At 29.7% G+C, this 21,386-nt stretch overlaps 1 protein-coding gene across 2 annotated transcripts; it reads left to right on the forward strand.

Annotated features, from left to right (window-relative positions):
* The first annotated feature begins 15,838 nt into the window (after positions 1-15,838).
* LOC139866427 (sulfate transporter 1.3-like) lies at positions 15,839-20,540 on the forward strand. 2 transcript variants are annotated; one of them, XM_071854660.1, is made up of 13 exons: positions 15,839-16,298; positions 16,379-16,427; positions 16,522-16,729; positions 17,124-17,304; positions 17,390-17,455; positions 17,544-17,657; positions 18,033-18,149; positions 18,234-18,360; positions 18,846-19,132; positions 19,220-19,410; positions 19,923-20,008; positions 20,096-20,172; positions 20,272-20,540. In XM_071854660.1, the coding sequence occupies exons 1-13, from the start codon at positions 16,002-16,004 to the stop codon at positions 20,413-20,415; spliced, it is 1,944 nt and encodes a 647-aa protein (XP_071710761.1). In that variant the 5' UTR covers positions 15,839-16,001; the 3' UTR covers positions 20,416-20,540. The 2 variants fall into 2 exon arrangements, with proteins under 2 accessions (XP_071710761.1, XP_071710762.1); XM_071854661.1 differs by lacking the exon at positions 16,379-16,427 and having other exon boundaries at positions 16,163-16,298.
* Positions 20,541-21,386: the final 846 nt, after the last annotated feature.

Raw genomic sequence — 21,386 nt, forward strand, 5'->3', positions numbered from 1 at the left:
TCATATTTGAATTTTGATCTATCAGAATCCAACAAGTGGCATAATGAAGAAAACATTGGACAAAATAAAATTTGTTAGAAACAAACAAATTAACTATGAGAAATTCTATTAAGAATTCATGCTAACAAAATCCTAGCTAACTGTTCCTAGCTAACTGTTAATTCCGTATTACCTTTTATTTATCGCAATTTATTTATCGCATTTTATTTATCGCAATTTTAATTCTCGCAGTTTTATTTATCGTCATTTAATTTCTGTTATTTATTTTATGCACTTTAAATATCGGGACACGTATACAAGGTTTTGACATATCATATTGACGCATCTATATATATTATTTAGAATAACCATAGACACTCTATATGCAGTAATGCTGGAGTTAGCTATACAGGGTTGAGGTTGATTCTACAATAATATATATAGTTTGAGTTGTGATCGAGTCTGAGACATGTACACGGGTCACGACACGTGTTAATTAATTCGAATATTATATACTGTTAACTGTGGACTAATAACATTGGACAATTAAAATGAATTAAAATATTGATTATAACATATGAAACTAAACATTTCTTCAAGTTTGCCGCTTGATTTCATTCTAAACCTCATTTGTATCTTGACGATTCCAATCTGCGTACAAACCTTTCATAATTCTTGAAAACACCTTAATCGAGAGGATGAACCAACTGTACTTCATCTACGAAAGAAAAGATTGATGCATATAGTCATGCACTTGAAAACACTCAGAATCTGAGTAAACGTTTAACACGTACCTGTGCTAGCTCCTTTGACATCGTTATTACCGTAAATAACATTGCAAATCTTTTCCAAATTAGCCAATTTTGTCACAGCTCCAGCAAATCAGCTTTGCCTTTTCGTTCGAAACAACCTTATTATAACCTTGATATATATGCGTGCTCTTTTATTGTTACTTGGGAACCTTTTATATTCCACTATATTACCAGCAGACGTACCAGCAACCTCGTTGCTTCTCGGCTTAAATCTCTCTGATAAATCATTATATTATATTTATTCATTGAAACCCTATCATATACTCATCCGCAACTTGTAACGAGAACTGACATACCAATTACTGGGAATCAGCAATCAGTACATTGAAAACTCACTGCATATCTACATCAACAGTTATATGTATAACATTTATCTCTTGGAATTATGATCTTTCATTCTGAAATTCTGAAAAGCACCCAGCTTGCAAATCAATACTCTGAATGTTGAAAAGGCTGAATGAAGCAGCAGAAATCGTAGACAACCGTAAATGACCTTAATCATCGGAAGTTTGATGATAAAGAATAGTATGTTGGAAAAGCTCAGAAAAATTAGAACTGGAAAATGGATTGAGCTAACCATGAAGGAGACCAAGGACAAATACAAGGACCATACCCTCTATTCAAAGAATCCAGGTAATTCTGGATCCGTTGAAATCTCTAGAGAATATCTTGCTCCGAAGTCATGTTAAAATCTTGCGGAAAATTTTTCTTCATCAACCTTCGAATTTGGAAATTCCAAAATATCATCATAAATATCTTCGATATTTCTGAGGATATTTTCATAAATATCCTCGTTAGAAATTATATACCTCTTCGTGCTTCCTGTGTTTCATTATATTGGAAACTTCTGTAAAATTTAAGTTTAATTTATGAATGAATTCTGGAGAAATGTAAAGAAATTGATGCATGAGTTAGTATAATATAATGACACTTGATCAACGTGATTATATTACAGTAATTCATGCTGAGTTTCTAATGAAACGTGATGATTCACAGATCATAACGTCATCATGTGCCATTTACACGACTCTTACATTCTATCTAATATACAATCATATCAAGAACATAATTTCCTGATAGTTCTATCTTTTCTCTTGAATTCTGTTAATTTGGCAAATCAGGTCGTGCTATTACAATCTCTCTCTTAGAACATTAGTCATGTTCATTCGAACTTCATATTTACGAAATTCAGAACTATTATTCGCTTGAATTAAAGTCGGGAAAAGAAAACAAAAGGATGGAACCCCAAATTATAAAGGAAACGAAAGGGGTAGATATATAATAAAATACACGACAGAGCAATCAAGACAGATTATCACATTTAATCCAAACGGATCCTAATTTCCTTATTCGCTGAAGAATCAAATCTTCTAGATTTCGAAGATTTACCTTAAATTCCTTAAATTCCGGAGATCAAGTGTGACTATGTCACCGGTTAAGTCTAATCTGCATTTATTCATTTCACTCTTTTGTGATAGCTTCATTCGTACTCTTCAAATAATTGAATTGTTTTATCCATATTACTTAATGATGATAAAACTTTATTTATCAACTCATATTTGTCATGAAAACATTTTTATTGTTACCATGACCACCTCACTCAAATTTCGGGACGGGTAGGTACTGTGACGACCCGAAAATTTCTGACCAAATTTAAACTTAATCTTTATATGGTTCTGACACGATAAGCAAAGTCTGTAATGTTGAGTCTCGAAAACTTTGGAACGGATTACATGAATGCATTTACCCTTAGACGATTCCCGACGATTCACGAACAATTGTTGTAAATAAAGATGTATATATACATAAGTATATATGCAAATAATTATACATTATTAATTAAATTATTATGTGATTTAGTATTATGACAGATAATTTAAGATAATTTAAAACTTGATATTTAAAAACACATATATATATATATATATATATATATATATATATATATATATATATATATATGTTTTTAAATATCAAGTTTTAAATTATCTTAAATTATCTGTCATAATACTAAATCACATAATAATTTAATTAATATATATATATATATATATATATATATATATATATATATATATATATATATATATATATATATATATATATATATATATATATATATATATATATATATATATATATATATGAATTCTATATATGATTATTGACTATATGGATATTGTTGTATATTGGAAGATATAAATGTTAAATATTCTGTATGTACCAAAATATAAAATATATGATATAATTATAAAATATAATAACATGTAATGTTAATATATTAAATTGCAAGATAAAAATATAGTTGTTGTAGTAACATTAAAATTATTAATATTAGTTTCATTATTATCAATATTAGTATTATTATAAGTAGTATTATTGTAACTGGTATTATTATTGTTATATCAGTATTATTAAAAGTATTAAATGTATTTTTATTTGAATTATATAATTTATTATATCTAGTATATTATTATAAATTTTTGTTACTATTATATTAAGTGTATTATTATCATAATTATATTATTAGTAAGAGTAAATATAATATGTAAATACATATATATACATGCAAAGATATAAATACAAATATATATACAAATATATAAAAATAATTATATATAACCTGATATACATATACATTAGATTATATAAATTCGTATATTGGTAATAATAATAAACTTGTTAATTAAATTAGATTAATTAAAATTACGGTATATTATTAACAGAATTAAGAAATCAGATCCAAATATTATATAAATTAGTCATTTTCTGCTTTAGGCATTTTATTTTTTTCTGTTTGTTTTCCTTGTGCGTGATTTTTTGTCTGTTGAAGAAATTAACAAACGAACCTTCCCTGCTATAATATAAAATCGATCCTATTATGTTTTGAAGAAGATAAAGCATTCGATCCTTTCACTGTATTTATGAATATCAGTTTCTTTTACAAAATCATTTTTATTTTTATTTTTATCGATAACCTCTGCTCTTGAAAATTTATATCATAATTCGAATTCGATCACCATTTAAGAATCTAAAAGTGCAATCAGGTTAGAATTTAATTCTTCAATCTTTCTATAAAATATCATCGTTTAATTCCTCCAATTGATTTCGAATTGTTGAAGTCAAAGTTAAAATCAAAAAGTCATTCGATTTTTCTAAGATCAAATTGAAGGGTATAGAGGTTGATTCTGTTGTAATTCATGATTCACGAGTATTATAATGAGGAATTGAAGCAACTTTGCTGAAGGAATTGTGATGTAAAAACAAATGTATTATGAATTCGACTATCAAGTTCATAATAATCAGGTAGCGTAAATTTTATGTTCTATCTCCATTCTATTGCTGTTCAAATTCGATCTCCACCCTAAAAACCTGTTACCAGTGAATCACTACAGCTGTTTGATTGTTTTTCTTTTCTGTTGTTTGAATTAGACAATTTCTGTTTGTTTTTCGGTATAAGAAGATGAAGAAGAAGGAGATAAAGAAAAACGAGTTATATATTTTAGGGGTTTTTATGTTACAGAAAAATCGAATTGGTCCATTGGTTGAATGTGTTGGTGTGTAAACGAGAGGTTGTAGGATCGAGTCTCTGCTTGGACGTCTCCTTTTTAGAAAAACTGATTTTCTTAAGGTAGCTCACTTACTTATCATTTATTATGATTATCATTATTATTAATTATATTATTATTATTATTATTATTATTATTATTATTATTATTATTATTATTATTATTATTATTATTATTATTATTATTACTATTATTATTATTATTATTATTATTATTATTATTATTATTATTATTATTATTATTATTATTATTATTGTATTGTTATTAAAAATATAATTATTATTATTGTTATTATCATCAAAGTTATAATTATTATCATTATTATTATATCTAAAAGTATTATAACTATCATTAGTATTATTATGAGTATTATTAGTATTATTACTATTGTTAATATAAATATTTGTATTATTATTATTATTATTATGATTATTAATACTCCGAACATAATAAAATTTATTGTTACTTCATTAATAGTAGTATTAGAATCATTTTATAATTATTAGAATTAGTATTTATTATTAACTTAAGTATTATTAAAATTATCATTGAAATAAAATTGTTATAATTATTATTAGTATTAAATATTAGGTATTATTATCAACATTATTATCCTCATTACAATTATTATGAAGTTTATCATTTTTATTAAAAACTACTGATTATTATTAAAACTATCATTTACATTAATAGAATTATTAATATTATTATCATTAACATTAATATTAGTGCTATCATTATTAAAATTACTTCTGCTAAAATTATATTAGTATTATTATAACTACTGTCATGATAAACAAAAGCTATATATATACATATCAATATATTTAATACATATAACCTAACAAAAATTAATAATGTTAAGTATTTAAAATATATAAAATGAATATATGAGAACCTATATATTATTAATATAAAAATAACATAATTAATAAAGTTATATCAATATAATTTTGATCAATTACGGTTATGTGTATTAATAAATATACAAATGTTATAGGTTCGTGAATCCGAGGCCAACCCTGCATTGTTCAATATTGTCATATATATTTTTACTACAAAATACAATAAGTGAGTTCATTTGATTCCCTTTTACTCTTTACATTTTTGGAACTGAGAATACATGCGCTGTTTTTACAGCTGCTTTATTTAATGCTTTTGAAATACATTTTGAACTGCGAATACATGAAATGCTTTTATAAATGTTTGACGAGATAGACACAAGCAAAACATTCCTCGAATGAATTATGTGGACGTGATAATTGCCACCATTAAATTATGTGGACGTGATAATTCCACAATTGATATGAATATTTTTCCCCTGATTATTATTGCTTGGTAACCTAAGAATTAGGGAACATCACTAATTTTGAGAATTAGTGCACGCCTAATTGACGCGAATCCTAAAGGTAGCTACCGGTTTAACACCCCCACCCAGATTGTTCACTAGACGGAAGGGCTAGTGGGCGTGGTGTTTAGTACTTCGAAGTTTATATGATTATTATACAGACGAGATATTCTGTTTTGGGGATATTATTATGCACATTATATGTTAAGGTCGGTTACCAAGCCAAGTTATGAAAGCAATGAAAAGTGAATGTTATGTATCGAGAGAATGATTTTATACACAGGTTATGTGTATGTTATTTTTGTGCACGAGATATGTGTACGGTTACTAAGATTTATGAAAAATGGATTTCGTACACGATAAAGGTGTACTGTATTTAAAAGATATCGCATGTACATTACAGGTGGGTATACAATTCGGGCACATTTGTACCATGTAGCATTTAAATCTTGTGGTCTATCAAAATGATGAATTTTATTGTTTTATGATAAACCTATGAACTCACCAACCTTTTGGTTGACACTTGAAAGCATGTTTATTCTCAGGTATGAAAGAAATCTTCCGCTGTGCATTTTCTCATTTTAGAGATATTACTTGGAGTCATTCATGACATATTTCAAAAGACGTTGCATTCGAGTCGTTGAGTTCTTCAAGATTATTACTAAGTCAATTATAGTTGGATATATTATGAAATGGTATGCTTGCCGTCAACTTTTGATGTAATGAAAGTTTGTCTTTTAAAAACGAATGCAATGTTTGTAAAATGTATCATATAGAGGTCAAGTACCTCGCGATGTAACCAAATGTAATGTATTCGTCCAGATGGATTAGGACGGGTCTCTACATAGTCCTTCCAAAACCAATATAAAGAGATAGGGAGAAAGAGGGTCGCCCTGTCGTAAACCATGTTTGAGAGAGAATTCTGATGTTGGACTCCCGTTGATCAGGATGGAACTTCAAGCTGAAGACAAACAAGATTTGATCCAACCACGCCAAGTTGAACCAAAGCCGAATTGAGTTAAAATGAAGTCAAAATAATTCCAGTTAACGTAATCAAAAGCTTTTTCAAAGTCCACCTTAAAAATAAACATCTTCTTTTTACGCTTTTTGTACCACTCAATTATTTCACATAACATGAGAGGCCCGTCGGTAATCTGTCTATTTTTAATGAATAGGAAAAACAATCGAATCAATAACTTTTACAAGCCTTTCATATAATATATGCTTGCTTTATAATTTAATTTGCGTTTTGTAAACAAACACCTTTTTCGACCAATCTCAATTAACTTCTTGTGGATTGATATTTCCACCATGAGTTTTACTTGTTTCACTTTAATTGTCTAAAATACCCTTACTGATGAGCTTACTCAAATTCTTTAAAACTTTTTTTTATAAATTATTAAGTGTTATAAAAGTAATAATTGGATGATAATTTTATTATTATTATAGATATTGCATAGTATATTTTTTTGAGTATAAATAGGTGTGTTGAGTTAGAGTTTATTGTATGTATTTTTTTTGGTTAACAAAAACACTCTCTCTCTCTAGATTCCAAATGCCACCAAACTCTCATTGTACATTTTTCTATAAATAAAAAACCAATTACTCATACCTTTTGTTCAACCTTTGTTTTCTCCGTTTTACAGTATCTCTATCTCTATATACCTTCTACAGTCAAGAACCACTAAAGGTAGTTATAAGCCTACTGAATTATAACACGTTATCAGCACGATTATCTCAACATTTATACTAAATATGGTTGGCTCTGCCACCTAACTAATATATGGTCGGTTATACCACCTAAATGATATATGGTCGACACTGTCGCCTAATTTACATTTATGTTATCTAACATTTATTTATGTATACTAACATTTACAGTTATGTTCACTAACATTTATATTTATGTTATTTAAGTTATATATGGTCGGTTATACCACCTGAATTATATTTTCTGTAATCTAACTCTTATTAACTTCACTAACATTTACATTTATGTTATTTAAGTTATATATGGTCGGTTATACCACCTGAATTATATTTTCTGTAATCTAACTCTTATTAACTTCACTAACATTTATATTTATGTTAATAAGATCTCATGATTGTACGCAACACGTCATTTGACAACACGGTACTTTATGTACGCAACACGTCAGTTGACAACACGGTACCATGGGTCGAGATTAATTCCGATCAATACGAATACGATGGGGTCTTTATATGTTATCTAACATTTATGATTACTTATGCAATTAATCATTATTTATTTCATGCATACTAATGTTTATTCTTAAATTTATAATCTTAAAAGTTAAAATAAAAAAAGTAGTTTGTATTTTTATTAAAAGTAAATCTTAAAAGTTAAAATAAAAAAGTAGTTTGTATTTTTATTAAAAGTAAATCTTAAAAGTTAAAATAAAAAAAGTAGTTTGTATTTTTATTAAAAGTAAATCTTAAAAGTTAAAATAAAAAAAGTAGTTTGTATTTTTATTAAAAGTAAATCTTAAAAGTTAAAATAAAAAAGTAGTTTGTATTTTTATTAAAAGTAAATCTTAAAAGTTAAAATAAAAAAGTAGTTTGTATTTTTATTAAAAGTAAATCTTAAAAGTTAAAATAAAAAAGTAGTTTGTATTTTTATTAAAAGTAAATCTTAAAAGTTAAAATAGAAAAAGTAGTTTGTATTTTTATTAAAAGTAAATCTTAAAAGTTAAAATAAAAAAAGTAGTTTGTATTTTTATTAAAAGTAAATCTTAAAAGTTAAAATAAAAAAGTAGTTTGTATTTTTATTAAAAGTAAATCTTAAAAGTTAAAATAAAAAAAGTAGTTTGTATTTTTATTAAAAGTAAATCTTAAAAGTTAAAATAAAAAAGTAGTTTGTATTTTTATTAAAAGTAAATCTTAAAAGTTAAAATAAAAAAGTAGTTTGTATTTTTATTAAAAGTAAATCTTAAAAGTTAAAATAAAAAAGTAGTTTGTATTTTTATTAAAAGTAAATCTTAAAAGTTAAAATAGAAAAAGTAGTTTGTATTTTTATTAAAAGTAAATCTTAAAAGTTAAAATAAAAAAAGTAGTTTGTATTTTTATTAAAAGTAAATCTTAAAAGTTAAAATAGAAAAAATAGTTTGTATTTTTATTAAAAGTAAATCTTAAAAGTTAAAATAAAAAAAGTAGTTTGTATTTTTATTAAAAGTAAATCTTAAAAGTTAAAATAAGAAAAGTAGTTTTATTTTTATTAAAAGTAAATCTTAAAGGTTAAAATAAGAAAAATATATTATAATAATATATATTATAACTTAATATATATTATAATAATATCATTAATAATATAATATAATATGAACCTATATTCCCTTATGATTTTATTATTTGAAATCATATCATTATTCCTTTGTTTACTACTTATGAATCTAAACTAATTCTAATTGCATGTTGTTATTTATCTACGAGAAAAAAAATATTATGATTATGATTATGATTTATGTTGTTCATCTTTCTTAAAATAGAAAATGTCAAACTTATCAAAGCTTGAGTTTGATGCCTTAGACGTATCGGGAACAAACTACACATCATGGGTTATGGACGTAGAAATAAATCTTGGATCATTGGGTATTCTAGAAACTTTAAAAGAAAATAATACTTGTTTCGATCAAGATAAATTAAAATCAATTGCTTTTATTCGCAAACATATTGATACCACCTTAAAACATATGTTTCTCACTATCAAAGATCCACATGTTTTATGGGAAAGTATCAAGAGTAGATTCGATAATCAAAAGGAAATATTACTTCCAGCTGCGAGGGAAGAATGGAGAAATCTAAGGTTCCAAGATTTCAAAAGGGTAAGTGAATACAGCTCGGCCATGTTCAAGATCCGTTCAAAGCTTCAATTCTGTGGTCAAGAAATAAGTGATGCTGATATGATGGAGAAAACTTTCTCCACAATGCATTCTGCAAATATAACTGTGCAAGAAAATTTAAGATTGCAGAATTATAAAACTTTTTCCAAACTTCAAACTTATCTCTTAGTTGCAGAAGTTAATAAAGAATTACTGATGAAAAATCAAGAATCTCGTCCTACCGGTGTGCTAGCATTTCCTGAAGCTAATGCTATTAACAATAATAATAATAATAATAAAAGAAGAAATGCACATGGACGAGGGCGTGAAAGAGGTCATAGCCATATTGGCCAAAACCATCATCATGGAAATTACCATAACAATAATAAAAATCTTAACTATGTTCGAAATCACCCTTATGGTAATGGTCGTGGTGGTGGTCGTGGTCGTGGTGGTCGTGGTCGTGGACAAAGAAATAATAATCCACAAAATTATAAAATCCAAACACCATACAATCCCACAAATCACAATGTTGAAGAAGGCTCTTCAAAGAATGTTGAAGATTCTTGTTACCGATGTGGTAAAATTGGCCACTGGTCTAAAAACTGCCGAACAAATCAGCATTCTATTAATCGGTATCAAGAATCCCTAAAGGGAAAAGGAAAAGAAGCAAATCTTGTGGATGACCTTGATACAAAAATCACTGAGCCAACTTGTGACTACTTTAATGAATAAATTTCTAATATCTATATATATATATATATATATAGATATCCTATTATATGTTCTCGTTAAATAAATGGTTGTAGATTTTCAATCTACACCATATCTAGTTTACTACATATTTCCTTATTATGTGCTATCGTTTGTAACATGTTTTGAATGTAATATATTGATGAATTATATACTCATTATTTGTTTCTCATATTTTTTTTTTTGAAGTTCATGATGTATACTGCTGGAGTAAAAAATCAGTCAAATGGTGGAGATATTTGTATTGCAGACAGTGGTGCCACTCACACCATACTCAAATCTAAAAAATATTTCACAGACTTGAAAGCAACGGAAGGAACTATACATACTATATCAGGTCCTGTGGACTTAATAAAAGGAATGGGAAAGGCAAAATTCATGTTACCAAATGGTACGAATTTTCTGATAAATAATGCCTTATTTTCTCCCATGTCAAAGAGAAATTTGTTAAGTTTCTCTGACATATACCAAAATGGATATGATTATCAGTCAGTGACAACAGAAAATGAAAAATATTTAAGTATCACTGATAAGAATCGTGTAATTGAAAAAACTACCAAGACTTCATTCTGGTTTACATTATACACATATAAATGTACCTGAAGTAAATGTGGTAGTTAAAGAAAAATTATGTGATCCTGTAATGATCAGTTTGTGGCATGAGAGATTAGGTCACCCAGGATCAACAATGATGAAAAGAATAATACAAAATACACATGGACATCCATTGGCAGATCAAAGGATCCCTCATGATGCACTTATCCCATGTACATCATGCTCACTTGGAAAGTTGATAATAAGACCATCACCTCTTAAGGTTGAAAAAGAATCACCAATGTTTCTTGAAAGAATTCAAGGTGATATATGTGGACCAATTCATCCACCATGTGGACCATTTAGATATTTTATGGTTCTAATAGACGCATCTAGTAGATGGTCTCATGTTTGTCTATTATCAAGTCGAAATATGGCATTTGCAAAATTTCTTGCTCAAATTATTAAATTGAGAGCACATTTCCCTGATTATACTATTAAAAGGGTGAGACTAGATAATGCCGGTGAGTTTACGTCTCAAGCATTTAATAACTTTTGCATGTCTATTGGGATTATTGTTGAACATCCCGTTGCCCATGTGCATACACAAAATGGTTTAGCTGAATCATTAATTAAACGATTGCAGCTAATAGCTAGACCATTGATAATGCGAACAAAACTCCCAGTATCTGTATAGGGCCATGCAATTTTGCATGCTGCATCATTGATTCGCATTAGACCAAGCGCAAGTCATACATATTCTCCTTTGCAACTTGCTTTTGGTCATCAGCCAAATATTTCCCACCTTAGAACATTTGGTTGTGCGGTTTATGTCCCTATCGCACCACCACAACGCACTAAAATGGGTCCTCAAAGAAGGATGGGAATATATGTTGGATATGAAACATCTTCAATAATAAGATATATTGAACCCATGACGGGTGATGTTTTTACAGCACATTTTGCTGATTGTCACTTTAATGAAATATTATTCCCTAGATTAGGGGGAGAAATAAAAAATAAAGAAAATGATGTTTCATGGTGTGAACCTCAATTAATGTATCTTGATCCTCGCACAAAAGAATGCGAGATCGAAGTTTAAAAAATAATGCATATGCAAGAACTTGCAAATAAATTGCCTGATGCATTTACAGATACAAAAAGAGTGACTAAATCATATATACCAGCAGCAAATGCTCCAGCTCGAATTGAAATTCCAAAAACTGACAATAATGTTATTCTTGAGTCTTTGCCACGCCAGAAACGTGGGAGACCAATTGGTTCCAAAGATAAAAATCCTCGGAAAAGAAAATCAGCTGATAATGAGGTAAAAGAAAGTGTTCAAGAAGAACTACAAATCAATACTCCTTCTGCAGAGGAGATTGATGATGTCAATACGGAATTTTCAATCAAATACGCACATTCAAAAATATTATGGAACCGAAATGAAATGAAAAATCTTGATGAGATATTTTCATATAATGTTGCATATGACATCATGAATGATGATGATGATCCATAACCAAAATCTGTCATGGAATGTCAAAATAGACATGATTGGGATTATTGGAAAGGAGCAATACGAGCTGAATTTGAATCACTCAATAAAAGAAAAGTTTTCGGATCTATCATTCTCACACCTAAAGATGTGAAACCTGTGGGATATAGATGGGTTTTTGTGCGAAAAAGAAATGAGAAAAATGAAGTTACAAGGTATAAAGCTAGACTTGTAGCTCAAGGTTTTTCTCAAAGACCGGGAATTGATTATGAGGAAACTTATTCTCCTGTTATGGATGCAATTACTTTTAGATACTTAATCAGCCTGGCAGTTTCTGAAAATTTAGAAATGCATCTCATGGATGTTGTGACTGCTTATCTTTATGGATCACTTGATAGTGATATATATATGAAGATACCTGAAGGATTTAAGGTATCAGAAGCAACCAATGCAAAACCCAAAGAAATGTACTCAATCAAGTTACAAAGGTCTTTATATGGGTTGAAACAATCGGGTCGCATGTGGTATAAACGATTAAGTGATTACTTGATAAGCAAAGGGTATACCAATAATCTTATTTGCCCATGTGTTTTCATTAAGAAAACAACATCCGGATATGTGATCATAGCTGTTTATGTTGATGATCTTAATATCATAGGTACAAATAAAGAGATCCATGAAGCCATTCAACTTCTAAAGAAAGAATTTGAAATGAAAGATCTCGGAAAAACCAAGTATTGCCTTGGTTTACAAATTGAACATATGCCTAATGGTTTACTTGTACATCAAACAACATATACTGAAAAGATTTTAAAACGTTTTAATATGGACAAGGCAAAACCATTAAGTACTCCTATGGTTGTTAGATCACTTAATGTTGACACTGATCCATTTCGTCCCTGTGAAGATCATGAAGATATCCTGGGACCAGAAGTACCATATCTTAGTGCAATTGGAGCTCTTATGTATCTTACAAATTGTACAAGACCTGACATTTCTTTTGCAGTTAATTTGTTGGCAAGGTTCAGCTCAGCTCCTACCAAAAGACACTGGAATGGGATCAAACACATATTTCGATACCTTCGAGGAACTACTGATTTAGGATTATTTTATTCTAACGAATCAAAACAAGATTTGGTTGGTTATGCAGATGCAGGTTATTTATCTGATCCACATAAAGCTAAATCTCAAAATGGATATGTATTCCTAAATGGAGGTACCGCAATATCATGGCGTTCTCAAAAACAAACACTTGTTGCAACATCATCAAATCATGCCGAAGTAATTGCATTACATGAAGCCAGTCGGGAATGTTTTTGGTTGAGATCAATGACACAACTCATTACTGATTCTTGTGGACTAGAACGCAATAAAAGTTCAACAACTATCTATGAAGATAATGTAGCTTGCATAACACAGATGAAAGAAGGGTATATCAAAAGTGACCGAACAAAACACATACCCCCTAGATTCTTCTCATACACTCAAAATCTCATTAAGGACAACCAGATTGAAATGAGATATGTTCAGTCCAGCAAAAACTCTGCTGACCTTTTCACCAAAGCACTTCCAACTGCTATTTTCAGAACACACGTTCATAATATTGGCATGAGGCATGTTCAGAAGATGTAACAACTCAGGCGTTGCCTACTTGAGGGGGAGTCAACTCTATGCTGCACTCTTTTTCCCTTAGCTAAAGTTTTATCCCAAAGGGTTTTCTTTAGCAAGGTTTTTAACGAGGCAGTACTAGTTATTCACTAATAAAATTATCATCCAAGGGGGAGTGTTATAAAAGTAATAATTGGATGATAATTTTATTATTATTATAGATATTGCATAGTATATTTTTTTGAGTATAAATAGGTGTGTTGAGTTAGAGTTTATTGTATGTATTTTTTTTGGTTAACAAAAACACTCTCTCTCTAGATTCCAAATGCCACCAAACTCTCATTGTACATTTTTCTATAAATAAAAAACCAATTACTCATACCTTTTGTTCAACCTTTGTTTTCTCCGTTTTACAGTATCTCTATCTCTATATACCTTCTACAGTCAAGAATCACTAAAGGTAGTTATAAGCCTACTGAATTATAACATTAAGGGATAATTTAGGAAAAAAGTAAGAAATGATGGTGGAACAAGTAAAATTAATGGTGGAAGTAGCATCTCTATAATAATGTCTTATATGTAAAATGAATATAATAGTATTTTTTTTATTCAAAAACGACAACTAATATAAATACGATGTCATTTTTTAAAAAGAAAAACATCATCAAACCGGAAGATACAAAAGGGAAGCAGGATGAAGCTAGTATCTAGAAAGCAAACACAATTAATTACAAAACTATTAAATCCCGAGCCTCACCCACAAATAAACCGAATCACAAGCAAACAACCTATAAATATGAAAAGTAAAATAATATCTAACAAAAAAGCAACGAGTAAACCAAAAAGCAACCAAAACCGATCAACCCGTTAACAACTATTAAGGCCCATTCGGGTCCACTTTGTTTAATTTACCGTTGACCGTGTCTCGCCTACGATTCTAGTGGTGGGGAGATACTATATTTGTTAGGATGTTCATAGTCAAAATCACTTTCCTAACTATCCAGTATCCATCTACTTATTATGTATTGAATAGTGTTTTGAACATCGTCTTAGAACACTATTCTCACTTTACTTTTTCACTAATCATCTAAAACACCATGATAACGCTCTAACTGAACAACTATGAAAGTACCATTGTTCATTACAATATACAAAAATTACACACGTATCTACGTGCTTTAACTCAAATTATATCTTTCCTCGTCATTCAAAACATTAAATTACAAGGATTGCCCTTCGGTTTGAAACTTGTTACATTGACAATCCTTTAGTCAAATGATCGTTAAGTTTTTCCGTTAAATTATACCATGATCATGTCGTCTAGCAGAATGATAGATTGTTATCGTTCATCTACCTATGAGCTTTATTTTCATCGCCCACTATATTCTTTGTAAAACTTTGAATAAAAGTATAAAACAGATCATATAATTGTTGTACGCCTATTTTTGGAAGTAACGTTTTGTTTTTTTCCATAAATACCAAATGAATGTTATTCATGTTTTACTTTGTATATGTATATAAACTTGTCTTATTTGGGAGCTTGAAATTACAGTTTACTGTTACATCTGTTACCATGAAAAGGATCTATTTGCAACTTGCAAGAACATAAAACCGAAAACAGTCTACATACAATTATACACATTACACTTATTGATATTGACGACATTACACTTATTGATATTGACAAATGATGCTCGATAACGATCATTTTCTTCAAAACAAATAGTTTTCACAATGGGAATACGAATTTTGTCTACAACTAGAGTTTAATCTATATGGATCAATCAACTTTTAATATGTTTTTGTCAAGAACAAAATAGTAGACTTTTAATCTTTGAAAACAAAGACTTTGACTCTTATCCTGCTTGTTACTAGAAACATATAACATATATAATCTTTGAATCTTGGTTTCTTCACTATCTCAACCCTATCAAGTAAATTAAATGATGATACATTATGTTTCTTGATATTAACAACTTTTTCATTTTTTGATTCAAAAACAGTTTGGTACGTTATTGATCATTGTCGTCAACGTGTAATCAAGACGACAAAGATCTTGACATGGATACGAGAAGTTTGACATCGGCGGATAGTCAAAGACAGAACGATCATTACATTCATAAGATTGGTGTCCCTCCAAAACCAAATCTCTTGAAAGAATTTAAAAGCACGTTAAAAGAAACATTTTTTGCGGATGATCCACTACGTCCGTTTAAACATCAAACGAATTCTAGAAAGTTCATACTTGGTTTGCAAGCAATTTTCCCAATTCTTGAATGGGGAAGAAGTTATAATTTGAAGAAGTTTAGAGGTGATCTTATTTCTGGACTCACCATTGCTAGTCTTTGTATTCCTCAGGTATATAAAATATTCAAGATACTTAAACAATTACAGAATAACTGTATAATCATTCTAATGTTTAAATCCATCCATTACAGGATATTGGTTATTCAAAACTTGCTGGTGTAGATCCTCAATATGGATTGTGTAAGCAATTTCTATTGCTATATGTATTTTATTTATTTTATTTTATGATAATCATAAATTTTTCTACAAATGACATTTATAACTTTTTGTGTAGACTCGAGCTTTGTTCCGCCTCTAATTTATGCGTTCATGGGTAGCTCGCGTGATATTGCGATAGGACCAGTGGCCGTAGTCTCTTTATTATTGGGAACACTTCTTCAAAAAGAATATGATCCCCATACGCAAAGAGATGAATATTATAGACTTATATTTACAGCTACATTTTTTGCTGGGATCACTCAAGCTACTCTTGGAGTACTCAGGTAAGCAAAATGTGTTTCCTTTTATATAAACGTTTATTAGACAGTAAGGTAATGTGTTTTTTTTTTTTTTTTTAATGTCTAAAGACTGCAAATCATACCATGTCTGTAGAGAAGATGTGGCCTAAAGGTTTGTACGTTGCATAGTGGAGACTCTTTGTATTTATGTCTACAAAATAACTTTATCCTGTCTACAGTAATAAAAAACATATTTTTTTAAGCCTGCGAGTTTGCAGACAGAATAAGACATTATTTCATCTTATTTCTTCAGAAAAACAAACACTTTGAAAACATCTACGGGGGCGCACACATAAGTGATAAGACATGATAAGATCTACAAACTGAAACACAAACAGCACTTAAGTTTTTATTAACACGAGTTTATTTTGTTGAACAGGCTCGGGTTTCTAATAGACTTTTTATCGCATGCTTCTGTTGTCGGTTTTATGGGTGGAGCAGCCATCACCATTGCCCTGCAACAACTCAAGGGCTTTCTTGGTATTAGTACTAAACAATTTACGAAAGAAACTGATATTATTTCAGTGATGAAAGCGGTTTTTAAATCCGCTCATCATGGGGTTAGTTCTTGATTAAGTATCATAAACTGATGTATGTAATCTTTCATGAAGTTTGTTTTGACATATTTTTGCGTAAATATTGCAGTGGAACTGGCAGACTATAGTCATCGGATCAAGTTTCTTAGCCTTCCTACTCGTGGCTAAGTTCATAGTAAGAAGTATATTTTTAGATTCATATGATAAATGCTACTCAATTTCACATAAAAATGTCATTTTCTTATAAACTGCTTGTGATACAGGGAAAGAAAAACAAGAAACTGTTCTGGGTACCAGCAATTGCACCTTTGATCTCCGTTATATTATCGACTTTTTTCGTGTACATCACTCATGCCAATAAAGATGGTGTTTCAATTGTAAGAACATGATTTTGATTTTACATAGTCAAATGACCTACATTTAGTAACTGTATATATATGGAAGGAATTTATATTATGCATATATAGTATATATGTATATGTATGCACAATAATAAATCAGGAAGAAACAAGTTTGACCTCAAAGGTCAAACTAACAGAAAAAGAGTTGGGTGTTGTTTATTTTTCAGTGTACAAATCTTATTATGTCTTATGTTTGTGCTCTATTTGTGTTTTAGAAGACGTAAGATAAAACAATGTCTTATTCTGTCTGTAAACTTGCAGAAATACGCTTATAAATGTTGCAGACATTATTAAGTTATTCTGACCAATTTTTAAAATTTTGTAAACTTAATCTCTGAATTATTTTGACAGGTGGGAGATATTGAGAAAAGAATCAACCCTCCGTCACTTGACAAAATCTACTTTTCCGGTGACAATTTACTAAAAGGATTTAAAATCGGCGCTGTAGCTGGCATGATTGCATTAACAGTTGACATCTAACCTTTAAAACACTGTTTCAATATTCTTAATAATTGTCATTGTTTCATCTAAAACTGTTCCTTAATCTTTCAGGAAGCAGTTGCAATTGGTAGAACATTTGCTTCAATGAAAGATTATCAAGTAGATGGTAACAAAGAAATGGTAGCACTTGGAACTATGAACATTGTAGGCTCAATGACATCATGCTACGTTGCAACAGGTGCGAAAAAAAAATATGAGTTATTGAAACTATATCTGCCAATTGAGACCCAAACACACAAAAATGGTTGGGTCTTGTAACAATAAAGAAAATAAAAAGTGCGGGTTCAATCTCGACCCATTCTAAACAAAATAAAAACTTAAAAGGCCCAACAAGACCCGTTTAAACCCATTTCAAACCCGTACAACATCGACGACTCATTTAAACAGTCTGCCAAATCTTTCAGTTTTGCATTTCAGTTTTAGTTCCACGTTTCGGTTTTCAGTTTCATTTCGAGTTTCAGTTTTCAGTTTCGTGTTTCAGTTTTTAGTTTCACGTTTCAGTTTCGCGTTTCAGTTTTTAGTTTCACGTTTCAGTTTTATAATTGAAACTGAGGGTAAAAAGTCTATAAACATGATACTGTTTATCTATCGTAGTTACAGATTATGCAAGTTCTGAATATAGTAGTTACTTATAGTTTATATTAATTAATTTGATCTTTATAGGTTCGTTCTCGCGATCAGCAGTAAATTATATGGCAGGATGTCAAACAGCAGTTTCAAACATTGTGATGTCAATTGTTGTATTACTGACTGTAATGTTTCTAACTCCTCTTTTTAAGTACACACCAAACGCGATTCTATCTTCGATTATCATATCTGCTGTGATTGGGCTAATTGATATCGACGCTGCAATATTAATTTGGAAAATCGACAAACTTGATTTTTTGGCGTGTATGGGAGCGTTTTTTGGAGTAGTCTTCAAATCTGTTGAGACTGGACTTATGATTGCTGTAAGAACCTAATATTTTGAAAGTTTTATTAGTTTGGTCCAGTTTTAGCTCAATATTGATTGATGATGTTTGTATGAAATCGATCAGGTTATCATATCTTTTGCTAAGATTCTTCTTCAAGTTACACGTCCACGAACTGCTATTTTAGGAAAGATTCCGATGACTAGCGTTTACAGGAACATTGTACAATATCCCGAGGCTATAAAAATTCCCGGTGTTCTGATTGTACGGGTTGATTCCGCTATTTACTTCTCCAACTCCAACTACATCAAAGAAAGGTAATATTTTTGCTTCTGGTTAGGTACTTGTACAGTACAATTACTTAATGCACAATTATGATGTATTTATCAATTTTGATGGTGGAAATATCATCATCCATACTGAAACGAAATGAATTACTTAATATTAAGTTCATTCGTAACAGTCTGGGTTGACCTGCTAACACTGTTTTCTACGTAGGATTTGTAAATAATTAATGCGTAAAGTATGATTACAAACACAATCAAAATCTTTGAAAAATGGTTTATATGGGACTTTGGGCGACTTTAAACACCTTTGACTAATTCAACCCATTATAGCGCGCTCCCATTTAGGTAGTTTATCTATCAACCCATGTGACGCATTCGAGATCAAATACAAACCCAAATAGACCCATTCATAAGTACACAATCGAAACATATTGCCATCACTACTTGTATTATATTTCATTATTGTCTAGTTTATGGTATTAATCTTACCTAAAAAGGTTGATGCTTTATAAGTTACATATACATCAAGCAATATATTGCAGGATATTGAGGTGGCTAACAGAGGAAGAAGATAATCTGAAGGCAACATATCAACCAAAAATTCAATACTTGATAGTCGAGATGTCACGTAAGAAAGAAAAAAAAATGCCCTGTAACGATGTTTTCATTTTCATCCAATCGATACTTCATATAACATCTTGTATCCTAAATGCAGCTGTTACTGATATTGACACCAGTGGAATACATGCCTTTGAAGAGTTGTATAGTAGTTTGCTAAAGAGAGATATTCAGGTAAATTAATTTACTTTTTCTCTAATTGGTAATTAAGTTAACGAACCCATTTCAAGGCCTAAAAGGACATTTTTTTTTTTTTTTTTTATATTTTGACAGCTTATTCTTGCAAACCCGGGTCAAAGCGTGCTAGACAAGCTATATGCATCGGGTTTCCCTGATTTGATTGGTGAAGACAAGATTTTTCTTACGGTTGCAGACGCAGTTCATACATGTTCACCGAAGTTTAGTGATGACGTCTAAGTTAATTGTGAAAATGTAACAGTACATCATTTATACGGAAACAAAGTGGAATAAACATTTATTATGCAACTTATTGTTTATAAAATGAAATCACCATCTACAACATACTCAGTTATTGCATCACATGAATTATATGTACAAAAAAAAAAAAAAAAAAGTGGAATATGTTGAAATAAATTGGAGTTGGTCAATGTTGCATTTTGTAAACTAGAATTCATAAATGGAGTTGGTTTCATGGTGGCTAACTTACACCATTATCTTCTAAACCAATTCACTTCTACATCTAGTATAAATAGAGTTCATTGAAAATACATTCAAATCATCCCAAAAACATTCAACCTTCTTTCTCATATCTTCTTGTGTTCTAATAGTATAATAGAGAGTTTGAGAGATTAATCTCCTAATTACAAGAGATATAAAGATTAGTGATTATCCTTGTAATTAGAGAGAAGTGTAATTCCTATTATTCATATTAGTGAAACGTTTCTTTCCTTGCCCGTGGTTTTTACCCTATTGGAGTTTTCCACGTTAAATCTTGGTGTTCCTTTATTGTTATTATTTCAAGTATTACTAGCAGTTTGCTATAATTCGGTGTCACTTTTCTCAACAAGTGGTATCAAGAGCTAAGGTTCTAATATCTAGTGTGTATTAATCTACTTATCGTATGCTCTGTGGTTGCCACGGGAGTGGATCGTCCACATCAGAAAATAAGTAAGATTATTTTCACTCGGTAAAAGTCCTTGGGTGTTATTTCAAGAAAAATAGTATTGTCGAAAAGAAGATTGTAATTATAGCAATGTCTACAAAATTTGAAATTGAAAAATTTAACGGAAGTAATTTCTCGTTATGGAAATTAAATATGAAAGCTATCCTGAGAAAGGATAAGTGTTTAGCGGCCATCAGTCAACGGCCATCCGAGTTAACTGATGAAAAATGGGAAGAGATGGACGGCCAGGCTATCGCAAATCTTC

This window comes from Rutidosis leptorrhynchoides, chromosome 9, assembly GCF_046630445.1.
Source record: "Rutidosis leptorrhynchoides isolate AG116_Rl617_1_P2 chromosome 9, CSIRO_AGI_Rlap_v1, whole genome shotgun sequence".
Classification (NCBI taxonomy): domain Eukaryota; kingdom Viridiplantae; phylum Streptophyta; class Magnoliopsida; order Asterales; family Asteraceae; genus Rutidosis; species Rutidosis leptorrhynchoides.